Raw genomic sequence first — 14,183 nt, 5'->3', positions numbered from 1 at the left:
CTATAGAACAGATCACATAGAAATAACCTATGGATTCTGGGGTCCCGAAGGTGCTGAAGGAGATGATCCAAGGGGGTTGGTTGCCTGCCTGGTCAGAGATGTCCTCCCTACATTAAATGACTGGGACATTGACTGTATGATCCAGACGGCTTAACTGTATTCCCCTCCCATGACCTTGCTTTCTGTTTCCCCTGCATTGGTTATCTTTCTGTTTTCCTGGCTCTCACTTCGCTCCCCCTTTTTACATACCATCCTGTTTACCCTGACCGTACCCTCTTATGCTCACCACCCCCCTTCGCCTACCCTTACCCCCCTACCTCTGCTATTTGTCCTTCCCCATAAATACTCTCTTCTCTGCCGAGAGTAGTTACCCTCATCGTATTTATTTTGATGGATATTACCTGCGAATCACCAAGTTTTTTGCCCCCTTAACTTAATGTGAAATGTACTTGCTTGTTTCGTGCAGGAGTCTATTTTCAAATGGTTATAATAACAGCACCCTAGGGTGTCTGACAAATTATATGCAATATGTTTGTTTCACTGTAACTTATATTACAGCCATTACATCTGCTGCTTTCTTTATTCAAACATGACTTAATTTCTGTCCATATAGGACACACTGACAGAGTAACATTTTAATGCTTAATGAAAAAATTAAATTCAGTCCCTTAGATTATTCTTTATTTCAGTTATATTTCTTTAAGCGCCTTATTTAGTAATTATGTTTCTTTTATCAAATGGTTAATCTTTATGCCTTTTGTCCTTCTTAGGTTTTACGGTTATATTTGAAGAAGGATTACAAAAATAAAAGGAACCATTTCCAAACAATACATCATAAGTGCAAAGACAAGTGACTAGTTTGATTGCTTTCAACCTTTAGGATACGGGACTGAGGAGCAGAAAAAAAACGTAAAATTTCTTCAGGGTTAAGTGAGCATTCCTAATAAAAACCAATAAACTTTACTATTTTACAAAATTCTATTTATGGAACCAACTAATTTTGAAAATGTTCTTTAACATGAAATACAATACCTATTCAAACCCTGTAAGTTACTTAAATCATAATACTTAAGGCCAGAATCTGCAAACATTTGTCAAGTTGGTGTGAAAAACAGGAAGTAATGAATGTAAAATTCCAATCCTCAATCACAGATGAGAAATGCTGGAATTTCGCGCATATAGGTGGCACTAATGAATATAGAAATTCCACTTGTATAAAAGAATTGTTTTATTATGCAAGTTTATTGTTAAGGGTCAGGTGTATGGGCATTTCAGGGCTAGAAATGGGCTGGTTCTATAAAAATTGCATGTACTACGACAAAAACGTATGTTTCTAGATATTTACAGCAGTTATGCAAGTTATTTTTCACCCTGGGTAAAGAAGGAAATGTACTACATCAAGTGAATGGGTAGGTAGGAAATGGGTGGGGAACACTGCCATAATGAAAGGGAACACGGTTTCTGTAGGGCAATAAGTTGCTTTTCCCAAAAGAAACAAAATAATTTAAATATGCAAAGCTCAACACCATTCTATTTACATACATGAAATAATACATATCAGCACAATTATGTACAAATACATTTCAGAAATAGCGTAGTCAAAGAAAACTATCACATAAATGTTAAAACTTTGCTCCAAAAAAAGGTGTAGTCCATGGAAAAAAATCTCTTATTTAAATAGTTTACACCGTGAACTTTTTAAACCTGGCCATAAAAAATTAGTTTGACAAGATTTTGAACACGATACCAGTTTCTTATATAAACTGCAGAACACAAATAATGGTACATATCTCCATGTATAAAAGCCTTTTTGCATCAGTTAAGTTTAAAGGACAACATACTCACCAGTTGCTAGGATATACTGCCCGTCGTTTGAAACCTTAAGATTTGTACTAACTGTGGGCATGTCAAAGTCCTGGATAAGTTCTATTCTTCTCCTAACATCTGCAAGAAAACAACATAAATGAGTTTGTTATCCCATGAAGTCCTGTAAAACGGAGACACAAGACTTGGTTAGACCTAAACAAGACTTCTCTATTTCAACTCTATATGGCCCATGCTTGATCAAAATTAAATCTCATCTTTAAAATTCACAAAAATGCCTGGGCTTTGAATGTCCAGATTTGTTTTGTTCACCGTAGTTGCAATAACTCGTGTGTGTATTGATGCACAGATATCCCTCAATTTCATAAAGGTTCCTAAGAAAAAGGTATACTTTTTCAGAAAAGTGCCTAGACAGATTAGCAAGCAGGCCAAAGGCGTTCATGCAGCGTAAAGGTACATCTAGACAGACTGATCATTTGACACTAAACTACTGTTCTCTACTTTGACAGAAACAGACAAAAAAAGATGCAATATGGAAGAGATTTCTATTGGCTTACAGGTAGTTTTTAAAATAAAATACACTCAAAGAGTGCTTCTTGACTGGGTATCAATAGACCTACCAAACTGAGAGCAGATGTCAATAACTGAATTACCTTACATCCCACACAATTGGATTTTTTACCCTACTTCTTTAGCCAGTAACTGCCAGAGTTGTGTGCCAAAATGGTCCTAATTGGTAGCAGAATTATCAAGGCCAACTTTAAAGTACCACACTTAAGTGTAGTGCGAAATACACTTTCATAGTTTAAAGCCCATAAGAAGATTTACAGTCTTCCAGACGCATACAGGACAGTACAGATCAAATTAATAAAAGTTCAGATAAAAGTTATTATCAATGGACAGTATGTTGACTTCAAATACGTCACTATTCATAAGAACAATCACTGAACTCCTTCACAGATTTGTACTTTTAAACAAAGGGAGAGGGATGTAAATTCCAAAGAGACTGGCAGAACATTTCTAAACTTAAAAACGAACAGGGATATAGTGTTCATATGGCATGTATTTCCTGTAATTCAAGCAACAAGACTGCAAAACCTTTGTGAAAATCCAGATCAATCCTAATTGAAGATCTTGCTGTATCTACCACCAATATGTGTAGCTTAGTCAACTTTAAAGTTATCCTCTTTTGTTGCTATCCACATCACAACGCACCTTACTCAGATAAAAATTCCATCCACTCCCAGAAATAAATTTGCAAAGAAAGTCCTCACAATTACTCAACAATTATCTCTCTAGCAATCCAATTTTGAATGGAAATCCTCCCAACCTATAACAACTCTCCCACACTATACACGCACACAAATTTTAATTCTCTTTACTTTCGTTCCATTTACATTTTCTGCAGAAACTTCGTGTAACCAAATAGACACCCACCCAACTGTGTCAAAAAAAAAGGAAATATACCACACTGCATGATCAGATGTTTAGTTTGGGCACGGGTGCTTCTGCACATCAAACAGCTACACTTCAGTATCCAGCATGATGTAGCCGCTCGCCATATTTAGCCGAAAGCCTAGTCACTGGGTCTAAACAAGCATTGGCATAGCCAATAAGTCTAGCTTTTGGGTCCTTATAAGTATTTAGTTATGCAGCACTATATCCTTGGTGCAACAACATCAACTGTTACATGGCTAAACACTTAAAAGGTCCCAAAAGCGAGGTCTATTGGTTATGCCAATGCTTGTTCAGATTTGCCCAACAAATTGCTTAAGCTTGACCAGAAATTTTTTTGAAGGGTAGTCAAAACTACTTAGAATGGCCAGCACTAGTTCAAAGTACGTTTTTAAAATGTTATCTGAAATATCTGCAAACTAGATTTGTGTCAAGACTTCGTTGGCGGTTTCTTTAACTGGCTCAGTCTATGACGATTTCACAGTGCACCCCCTGCAAAGGATTGCTTTCTTCACAACTGGGGGCAACTTTAGTTTTGGAGGGGGCTTATTACTACCTTTAGCCTTCTTTGGGGTCGGTGAACTGGTGGCTTCACTCCGAGTAATCTGACTGTCATAGGATTAAATCTCCAAGTCGCTATTGAAAACACATGAATTCACAATTTCCACAGAGTACCAGTCATCACCAGCCAGACACGGAAGTTGTGGAACACTGGTGCTTACTTTCAAAGAGATGATTTGCAGAGCTTTCTTTGTGGCCCCAAACTCTCCACCACGCACTCAATTTCACTACTAATTGCCCCGATAGCAGTGGTAAAAAAACTGGTGATGGTTGGAGCCAAGGGGCGGCATTTATTGTCCGTCATTCATTTTCTCCACGCTCTTACCTCAATCAATGCTGTTGTGATTTTCACAGCAGAGTTATCACAAGAGCGTAATGTCCCGGGGCAAAGGGCCAAGAGGGGTGGCCCAGCCCAGTCTGGCTGCAGATGTGCAAGCCCGCTTGCGACAAACAAAAAAGAGGAGGGGCTCACTGCATGCAAATGAACTGCTGCCCGAGCACAGCAGGAGGGGGATATGCTAGGTAGCAAAGTATTTCAGCCAGTGGGGCATCTGTAATGTGAGAGGCAGAAAACAGTTCCAAGAGGACCTCACAGAACTTTCTGAAAGGGCAGCAGTCCTCCAGAGCAGAGGGGGGATGGGAGGAATGATCCAGTCCCTACGCTGGGAAAGCAAATTTCAGCTAAGCCCAGCTGGCGGTCCCCCCAGAGGACCACAGGACGCCAGCCATGGTTACAGGGCCGGCTCTGGGCCCCGGCACAGGCAAAGTTCATCCGCAAAGCAGCAAAGATCATCCGCAACACTGCAATGTCGGCAGGGTGAGACAGCGGTGTGTCCTAAGTAGTGTGAAGAAAAACAGAATAGTTCACATAGAAAAATATATCATTTTGGAGTCCCACTGTGATTTTTGCAATAGATCCTAACCCTTAATGTACTCCTATCATGAAGGTTAGACCATACCTGCTCTGTAGAAACATTAGTAGATGTTTGTGAAAAGGTAGTAAAATGCCATTAGATTTCCAGGCTCGCCTCTAAAGCACTTGAAGCTGACTTTTGTTTTGCACCTTTGTTGGAAGTATCCTAAAATTCTGAGTTAAAACAACTCTAATTAGATAATAATATACAACCTGTTATAGAGTGATAGATTATTTGAAAAGGACAAACAGGAAGTAACGGAGAAAGAATTATAAATACCAATATGAAGGATGCAATTGTGCTACTTCCTATTTTTAACAAGCATTGGCCGCACGGCCGTGAAAGTGAAACGGGCGAGCGGTCTGTGAAAGTAAAAGTGTTCGCGATCAAAGACAGATGGCAGCTGCACCGTGCACGCTCCCGTGAACGCAAGAGCTAGGCACTTTGAAATCCCACACACTAAATTTCTCGCAGAGCAGCGCATGTGCTGGCTCAGCGAGACCTAAAATTCACATAAGCCCCATTACTGAACAAGCATTTGGAATGCAAAAGGGCTTGATTTTGAAAGAGTTTAAGCTATTGCCATTGTAAATGACAATGCCTTTTAATTATGTTTTAAAAAACAACACATAAATAAAAGGCATTGTCATTTGCAAATGCGAGATCTGTTGCATTGCAAATGCCTGTAAAAGCGCCCCATGCCGCACTTTTACGTTAATGGTGGCCACGCCCCTTTCTTTAGACGCAGCTCGTCTAAAGAAAGGTGCATTGCCGCCATTATAGTGAAAATGCGGTATGGGGAGCTTTTACAATAATAAGTACTTCTTTGTGAAGTTGGCCCAATAGAAATGTAAAAGCTGGCACCGTGCTGAAACCGTAGATTGGCACCCGGAGGCAAAGCGGCAACCTGTTCTAATGAGGAAATCCAGTCACTGATTGTCCATCACAAGATTACATTTATTCCTTGAGAGGATGAGACCCCACTCCGCAGTCCTGCCGAGCACAGCTCTAACTGACTGCCTCACATCACATTCACATTCCAAGGATGACATCATAGAACATTGTGCGTCATAGGAAACAGTTCAGCCTCACAGAGTGTCCAAGGCTGCTTTAGTGCATTATAACACATCTCCTTATCTTGGGAAATAAAGAAACTTGGATAACAGCAACACCCTCCCCAACAGACACGCCGATCCAAGGTGAGGAAAGACGACCACGAAACAGAGGCACACAAACAATACAGTGGAGAGGTTGAACTACATGACACAAAACTTCACACACAAGGGAACCACAAACCACTTGGAATAGCAAACAACTCAACCGCAAATATAGTCTCCCAAATAGCCAGGAGGCTTCTTCACTCTCTTCTCCCTCTTGGGTTAGGGAATGATCATAACACCACTGCCCTGCGGAGCCACCAGTTTGTGAGGTGCGACAGTCGCACTGTCTAATGGGCCCATTATCCCATTCCCATCATCTCCTCCCGAAACACTGAGAGACACAAACTCACTTGCAAAATCACAATCTTTAATAAACAACCAAGGATAACACGAGCCTGATGCCTCTCCTTCACTACCAGGAAACTCAAACACCTCTCCTTGTCTCTGGTCCCTGAGTTTCCAGGTTTGACTATTTTCCAATTTGACCCAATTTCCACCCACAGCTCGTACTTTATATGGACCACGAAACTTGGTTAAATCCTTCACACCACTACCAGGCTTGACCATGACCCAATCCCCAGCCACAAATAAATGTTTTTTCACAGGCTTATCTGAACACACTTGGTCACGGGACACCTGCCACTCATCATCTCAAAGGGGCTTTTCCCAGAATTAGTATTGACAGCAGTGCGATATGCCCAGAGCATGTCCTTCACAGCCCCCTCAACAGCCAGCACTGCACGCCAATTGCATTGTCCCTTTAACATTTCTGTTGACCCTCTCCACCAGACCATTTTCCTGGGATTACACAAAGACGAATAAGCATGCCTCACCTCCAATTTGTCCAAAAACAATTTCATCTTCTCAGACCTCAATTGTGTGCCATTATCTATGAGTAATGCCGTAGGTACTCCCTCCCTCCTAAACACATCACTGTGGAAATCCACGGTTGAAGAAGTGGCGATATTCCTCATGAATGCAACTTCCACCCACTAGGACGGCTGCAAATTTATACTGTTCCGGAAGAAATGATAATGGCCCAATAAAGTCCAAACATACTTTTTCCCATACTTCCTTAGTGTCAGACTCATGCTGCTCTTCATACAATTTCCCAACACCCACTTAAGCGTTTTTAGCAACCTTGCAAACACTACATCTCACAATAAACTCCTTAATCTCACCATCCATGAGTTGCCAGCAAACTCTTTCTCTGACCCTCTTAGTGGTCAATGTCTGGCCTAAGTGTCCCTCATATGCTAAGCCGATCAAGCGTGACCTAAGAGAAGTTGGTGGCACAAACTTTTTATTCCTCATCAACAAGTGATAATCGAGTACAAACAACTCCTCTACCACCTTAATAAATGGTTTAGCAGCATGGGAAATAACACTCTCTCTCCTGGCCGTCCCATTCATTAACTTCAACAAACACTGAAGCGTTAAACCCTGTTTCATGGCTCTCATCCATTAGTCTTTAGAAATGGAATTTCCCAACGCCTCAGTGACATCATCCACACTTGCTACAACCTCTTCAGTAACAACCTTAGTCATCTCAGCAGTGCAGTCAGGCAACCTTGACAGGCAACCATCCACCCTGTTCTTCCATCCCAGAACATATTCAACTCTACAGTCATAATCCTGTAACCTAAATGCTAACCTCGCCAAACATCCGGAGCAATTCTTAGTCCCATCAGGCCCTTACACTTTCAGTAAGGGCTTATGATCTGTCCTGAGGATTCACACTCCTCGCCACAAGAACACTCTGAAGTAGGCGACAGCCCAAGCAGCAACCAATGCCTCACGCTCAATGACCAAGTAATTACGCTCCGTGTCAGTCAACGAATGTGAGGCAAACGCCACAGTCTTCTCGTCCTTGCCATGAACCTGAGATTGTACCCCCCCTGCCCCAAGTGCACTGGCATCCACAGTGACAATGGTCTTTAGCATACTTTGAAATGGAGCAAGGACACCAGCATGGGCAATGTTGTTTTTTGCAACGAACATAAAGAGTTGGAGGGTCTGTTAACCAATATAGCTGAGTCTAAGAGGTCCTATTTAAGTGACCCTTTTGGATTGCACTGAACCAGACCGAGTGGTCACATGACACAAGTATATGATAGATATCCTATCAGCCCACCCATTTGGCGGAGCCTCGTCATGCAGGACGTCTAACCAGGGTGGTGAGTCCAAACCCAGATGATTTGGCCAGACAACACACACTACTGGTTCATATTGTCAAAGTGTCCATGCCACGGAGTGGTGCTGAAAAAGTGCAGTGCAAAACAGGGAGTGAGAATAAGTGATATTAAAATGACGGTCGAGGCAAAGGAAATATTTTTATTAAAGATATTCACCAAGACGTCAGGTTAAAAAGAAGTGTAGAACAGTGTGAAAAAATCACTGTGATGCTTTGCTGTGTTGTGGATTAGGCCAACATGTTTCTGCCAAAGGTGAAACTACACCGGCATTCTTCAGGGCCAGATACAAAAAGATGTTGCTACTGCAAAGGTACACTCAAACATTATGTGCAAAGTGAAAAAATGAAAAGGACAGACCAAATTATTTGTTAAAGAGCTGTCCAAACTACTGGAGTGGTCTAGTAGACCATCCTACCATATCCTCCTGACCAGTAGTTGATAGAGGAAGAAATCATGTGAAATGGAAACAAAAAGACAACAAATGTTGTTCGTTTCTTAAATCATAATAGACTTATCACATTATAAGGACCATTATATAGACTCAGCTGGGCTAGTCCCTATTAGAACGGCCACACACAATAAAGGTTTTATTTTAAAGTAAACCACCAGTCATTGCTGAACATTATTTTCAAACAAAATGTAAAAGACTTACCCAGCAATATGTGGGAGTCGAGCCTCAGCTCACCCGGCAACGGCTCGGAGATTGAGGCCCCGCTCTGTGCACAGAACATGAAAAATATAGCGTGTCATCCTGAGTTGACTCAGAGATCTGTAGTCAGTGTCAGGTTCTACAATCTGTGCATATAAAAACTGGTTGTGTGACTGCCCTCACCGAACGCTGCCCCATGGAGATCGAGGAGAAGGTATGACTAATAGACAAAAATAATGTCTACTCACTGACTAACTTGGTCAACCTGGAATTAGCACCTCTATTTATCAAATGACAATTGTGTAGTTGTCAAGTCAATTGAACACTCCCAACCCTCACTCAGTCAAGAGATAGAAGTGAATTGTATGGCTCAATGATGGCTGTTAGAGGGTAGTGAGCCTGAGTAAGAGCACCTGAGCCCTATGCTCATCTGAAAGAGGACATCAACAGAACTAAGCTTGAGCCTATACCCCTGATCTGATAGTAAAGAAGAAGAGAGGGGGTCGAAAGAGCTCAGTTTTAAGGTTCAGATGATAAATAACGTCTGCCTGGAGGGAATTTAACCTCAAAATCAAAAGTGCATGCAAAGGGAGCCCCAGTAAGCCCACAGAACCTAAAGGAGCGCGCCACGATCTATCAACTCACCTCTCCGTCGGTACCTCTTGGCTGACACCTAAGCCGAAGGGGAGGCAACGAGGAGAGGTGAGGCTCGTGTATTTATACCCCGTCTGATTGGGGAACAGGCGACAGCTGTGCTCCTATCGCTGTTGCCGATGTTACACAGACCTATACTATACGCATGCGTGGCGAAATGACACAACACATACCGCTGTGTGCTCAACACCGTGCACGCGCGATGATGTGCAGCCGGCTAACGCATGAGGGAGGTGTGTCCAGAGCAGCGCACGCGCAAGGTATGCGCGAAGAAAAACGGGCATGCCTCGGGTTCCATGCGGAATCGTCCCTGGTGTGCGTATGCTCCGTTATGTGTAAACAGTACTCAATACCCAAAACTAGGCAAGCGGAGGGCATAGCGGTACTTCGTTAAATTAACCCCTGCCACCCCAACCTGTCAACCGAAAGATTCATTCATTGACAGGTTGGGGTGGCAGGGGTTAATTTAACGAAGTACCGCTATGCCCTCCGCTTGCCTAGTTTTGGGTATTGAGTACTGTTTACACATAACGGAGCATGCGCACTGTTGCGTGTTTATCTAGGTTCCTGATCGATACTGTGACCTTATGCCCCTATTCGGCTATAAATCCATTTATTCCCTATATTGGCATAACCGTTCAAGTGCGATTTTCTGAAAAGTCATCTCTGGCCTCACACGAACAGAGCCACATTCCAGCATGACTCTCTGCCACTTCCTTTGTGACCAATTAGTGCAATGACAGAGCAGCAGTCACTATCTGATATTCCTAGATAACACTCCGAGTTCTTCAACAAGATAAAAACTTAGCAAACCTGGAAATCCCCGCTTGCTAGGTTTTGATTAGTAATGGAACTCTAATGAGCAACTGATAACTATCACTTCCTAGTGACATCTTTAATTGACGTCTTATGTCCAGCAAACTTGCGTCAAACCCGGCACCTGTCAGGTATAAATATTACCAACGTTGCCTTAAGCAATGCGAGCCTGTTGCCCGGTTAGGAGCTGTTGTGAGCTGCGAGCTACTGATGCTGGCTGCCTGCATGACCCCGTGTTGGTAAATCTAGCACTCTGTCGCTGCAGCCTGCTATCCTGTGGTGGGGAAGCTGCTGATTACCATTATCGCCGCTACAGCGCGAACTATGGTGCAGTACGCTTAAGGAGCTGAACAGCCGTCCCTCTGCGAAGACATCCAGCAGATTCCAGCTGCCCGCGGACGCTGTCACCCCTCCTTCCTCGACGCGCTGAAGAGAAGCCGCTGCCTTTCTCGTGCAGAGAAATCCAGTCCCGGCGCTTCCGGTTTACCCTCGCGGGTGACTGGGATATCGAGAGAGACCCCTGAAGGAGATACCAATCCTCCATCATTCTATTCAGAGGTATGGTGTTGACTAAACCCTTAGACGAGAATTCTTGAAACAAACCTTGGCAAAACCAACTTAACTTATAGCTACTTACTTGCTCCCCTTCTCACGTGTTAGGCTTAGGTCAGGCACACTGGGGTAGGCTTAGTTAGAAGCACCAGTTGAGTATGTTAGCCTAATGTATATATGACTGTATATATGTTTTATTACTTTTAAACCATTGTATGGCTAAGAAACCATATCAATGCTTTTACAGTTCTATTTCGCAATACTTATCTTACTGTACGTACTTTTTATAATAATAATTATTGCAATTGTGGCAATTCATTTCTCTTGTACGAGAAGAAAGACTGTTCAATAAATGTTAACCCTTTATTGACAAACGCCCGTCTCTCTATTCTCTACATACCGTGAAAGTAAACTGCACTAGACTGACTGAGTGAAATGCATGTCTATTGTTTCACACGACCCTAGAGATTGACTCTTGATCTGAGGAGCAAAGTTGTCATGTTGCACGGTTGTTGGAAAACTGAATCCCTTCTTGTCTGTGCCAAGGAAGCTGATCACTTCCTATGCAGAGAAGAAAGTTTCCAGTGACCTCTGAGCTAGTTGGTAACACAACCCAATTAAGTTTAGCATAGTCAGTGGAGGCCTGGAATATAAGCAGTTCCACGTCGATACTACTGTTTATGTTATTCCAATGCGCAGGGCCTAGTGGGAAACTAGGAACTACACTACATGGCGCCCAAACGTTTGGTAAGGCGATAAACTAACGCAAGACTTGTAGAGTAACTCAGTCGTGCATATTTCACACCCCTTTCTCCCGTAAAAACTCCAATAGACGTCTGGAGTGGGTGAAAGGTTAAAATCCGCCCGACCTTAGTAGGAAGAGATTCCTATGTAAAGCTCTGGTTTATTCAACGTTGAAGGATACAGTGTTCCAAAATATTGTGCACCTAATCTTTGTCTCCTTGGAGACCTACTCTGCAAAACCTGCATTTATACAATGTCAGTAGAAAATAACGGAACCACTGGGGGCGCAGCAGATGCGACTCAGCAAGGTCCCGAATACACAGACCCGGATGCAATAATCATCCCGGCACATTTAAGAAAATCTATAACTTCAAAACTTATAGTAAACGGACTGACACCTCAGGGTGGTACAGTAATTTTCGTGATAGAGGCTCACGAGTATCGGCAGACAGAGGTATTCTATTCATGGATAAACTTTCCAGCGGTAAACGCTATAACAAAAGAGTTTCACTATTACAAAATAGAGGAACCTCCGGGAGAGTACGCTCCTTTCGAGGAGATTGAAATCCCACTTAAATTTCAAGAGCACCTGCTCTGGTTTAATGGCGCCCTAAAACACAATGATCACATAACTAGGCTCGGTCCACTAGGTAGACCAGGAGCCACGTGGCCGGTTCTAGCCAGCTACACACCACATCCTGACATTGCAAAAATGTCTAGAGAAGAGCTGTTAGTACAGCTAAACACATTAATAAAAATACATAGGCAATTAGTCCAATATGTAATGCGGACTGCAACAGTCCAACCAGCTGTTAATACACCACAGCTGACCCCTCATCAGGGGAACACTAATAAAATTACACCACAGAACATACAGTCATGTCTTGGTAAAACACCCGTGAAACGGGAACAAATTCCTTTCTGGTTAGCACAGAAAATCACTCAAATAGAGGCAGTATTTCCTGATACTACCCCTATAGAGAAACACAGAATCTTGACCATCTGCCTTCCTATGGGAATCGCACCACACGTGGAGGACTGCGACACTTGGGGTACAGTCTTTGCTTCCATTTACACAAAAACACACGGTGTTCCATCTATGGCGGTAATACCAGAAGTGCTAAAACAGATTCAAAATGAATTCGGTCCAGAGCCCGCTTTAAATCTAGGTATGAAATTACTGAAAGACTTCAAGCAGGTCACGGCTATATTATTAGCCAACGTAAAGGGAGAAGCAGCATCTGTGGCGATTCGCCAGAAGTTGAGGGAAACAGATATAAAAGATCCTGTTGAGCTTGCAAAAATCATAGAAAAATGCTATGAAGAATTAGGTAGAGACAGCTTGGGTGGAAAACCAGTTAAGCCCCAACTGCTCGAAAATCCTGAAAAATTATTTATTAAAAATAATTCAAATACTCCTAAAAAGAGCTGGGATGGAAATAAACAATCCACTCCCAAGGAAAAAGTTTTCCAGTCCAGAGGAAGGTCTCCTCGACGGAGGGAAAGAACTCCAACTCGAGAACGCCAGTCTCCCCAACGGGAGCCCTCTGAGAAAAGATATAACCTTAGAAATAGGGATAATATAAAAAAAACTGATAGATATCAAAGTATTGATACACGTCCCTCTCGATCACTTCCACAGAATTCGGAAAGAAGAGGACGGTCAGACCCAGGCGAGCACACCAAGTCCAAAGACAAGGAACCTGCTCAAAATAAGACATCTCAATTTCAGAAAAAGAAGGTAGCCAGTATTAGAGTAATCAACCATGCCGAGAATACTGAGGACACAGTTGAAAAACGGGGAGTGGGCATTGACAATGTTGGACAGTGCAGCAGAAATCAGTATAGCGCGCAAGATCTTGATGAGTCATCTGGAGACAGTGGACACGAATGAATACATTCAGGTTGAAACTGCCGACGCCAGACTTAGCGAGCCCCATAAAATATACGAAATAACATTGCGTATAGAGGGTGATAAGACTAGGAAAATTAAGGGTCTATTTTGGGATAAGCTCTCAAAAGGCTATGATATTCTGTTAGCTGAAAAAGATTGGCCCCCGGAGTTTGTCAGGGAGTGCCCTCGTGGCGAAGAAGTGATTATGCCTGCCTTCTCGAATCACATTCCGATTCACAAAAAATATACATATGCAAGGAAATGGGCAGTAGCCCAGGCACCTGCATTATATAACAAGCATTTGCAATGCAATAGGTCTCGCATTATTTAAGTTTGAGCTATTAGCATTGTAAATGGCAATTGTTTTTTGCTTTATGCTATATTTTTTTTTTTACATAAAAAGCTTCATATAAAATATGTTTTATTAAAGTTATTTATGCAGTATCTAAATTTTGTTTGCATAAAACAGTATAATAATATCTTAGTAAAAAAGTCAAATATTTTAATGGAAATTCACCAAACGTTCATTTATGTGTTGGTTTTGAAAATAGCTAAATTAATAGCTTTGTCATTTACAATGCCAATAGTTATAACTTTCGCAAATGTGACACCTATAGCATTTGTAATGCAACATTTGTATTTACGTGACTTAGATGTATTGATATTACAAATAACAATGGCTTTTAATTTTTTTTAATACTTAATAAAAGTGATTGTAATTTATAATGGCAATAGCTTAAACTTTTGTAAATAACTTTTGTGAAG

The 14,183-nt window shown here is 42.0% G+C and overlaps 1 protein-coding gene across 1 annotated transcript in view; it reads right to left on the bottom strand.

The window, feature by feature from the left end:
* NOL10 (nucleolar protein 10) overlaps positions 1 to 14,183 on the bottom strand; it is a 742,763-nt gene that overhangs the window by 607,559 nt on the left and 121,021 nt on the right. Inside the window, exon 3 of the mRNA XM_086926337.1 lies at positions 1,846 to 1,944. Coding sequence (XP_086782463.1) covers positions 1,846 to 1,944 — 99 coding nt within the window. The remainder of the gene's footprint in view (positions 1 to 1,845; positions 1,945 to 14,183) is intronic.

Source organism: Lissotriton vulgaris, chromosome 6 (genome assembly GCF_964263255.1).
Source record: "Lissotriton vulgaris chromosome 6, aLisVul1.2, whole genome shotgun sequence".
In the NCBI taxonomy this organism is placed as follows: Eukaryota; Metazoa; Chordata; class Amphibia; order Caudata; family Salamandridae; genus Lissotriton; species Lissotriton vulgaris.
The sequence above is the reverse complement of the archived record's forward strand: the minus strand, read 5'-3'. Positions and strand labels throughout refer to the sequence as shown.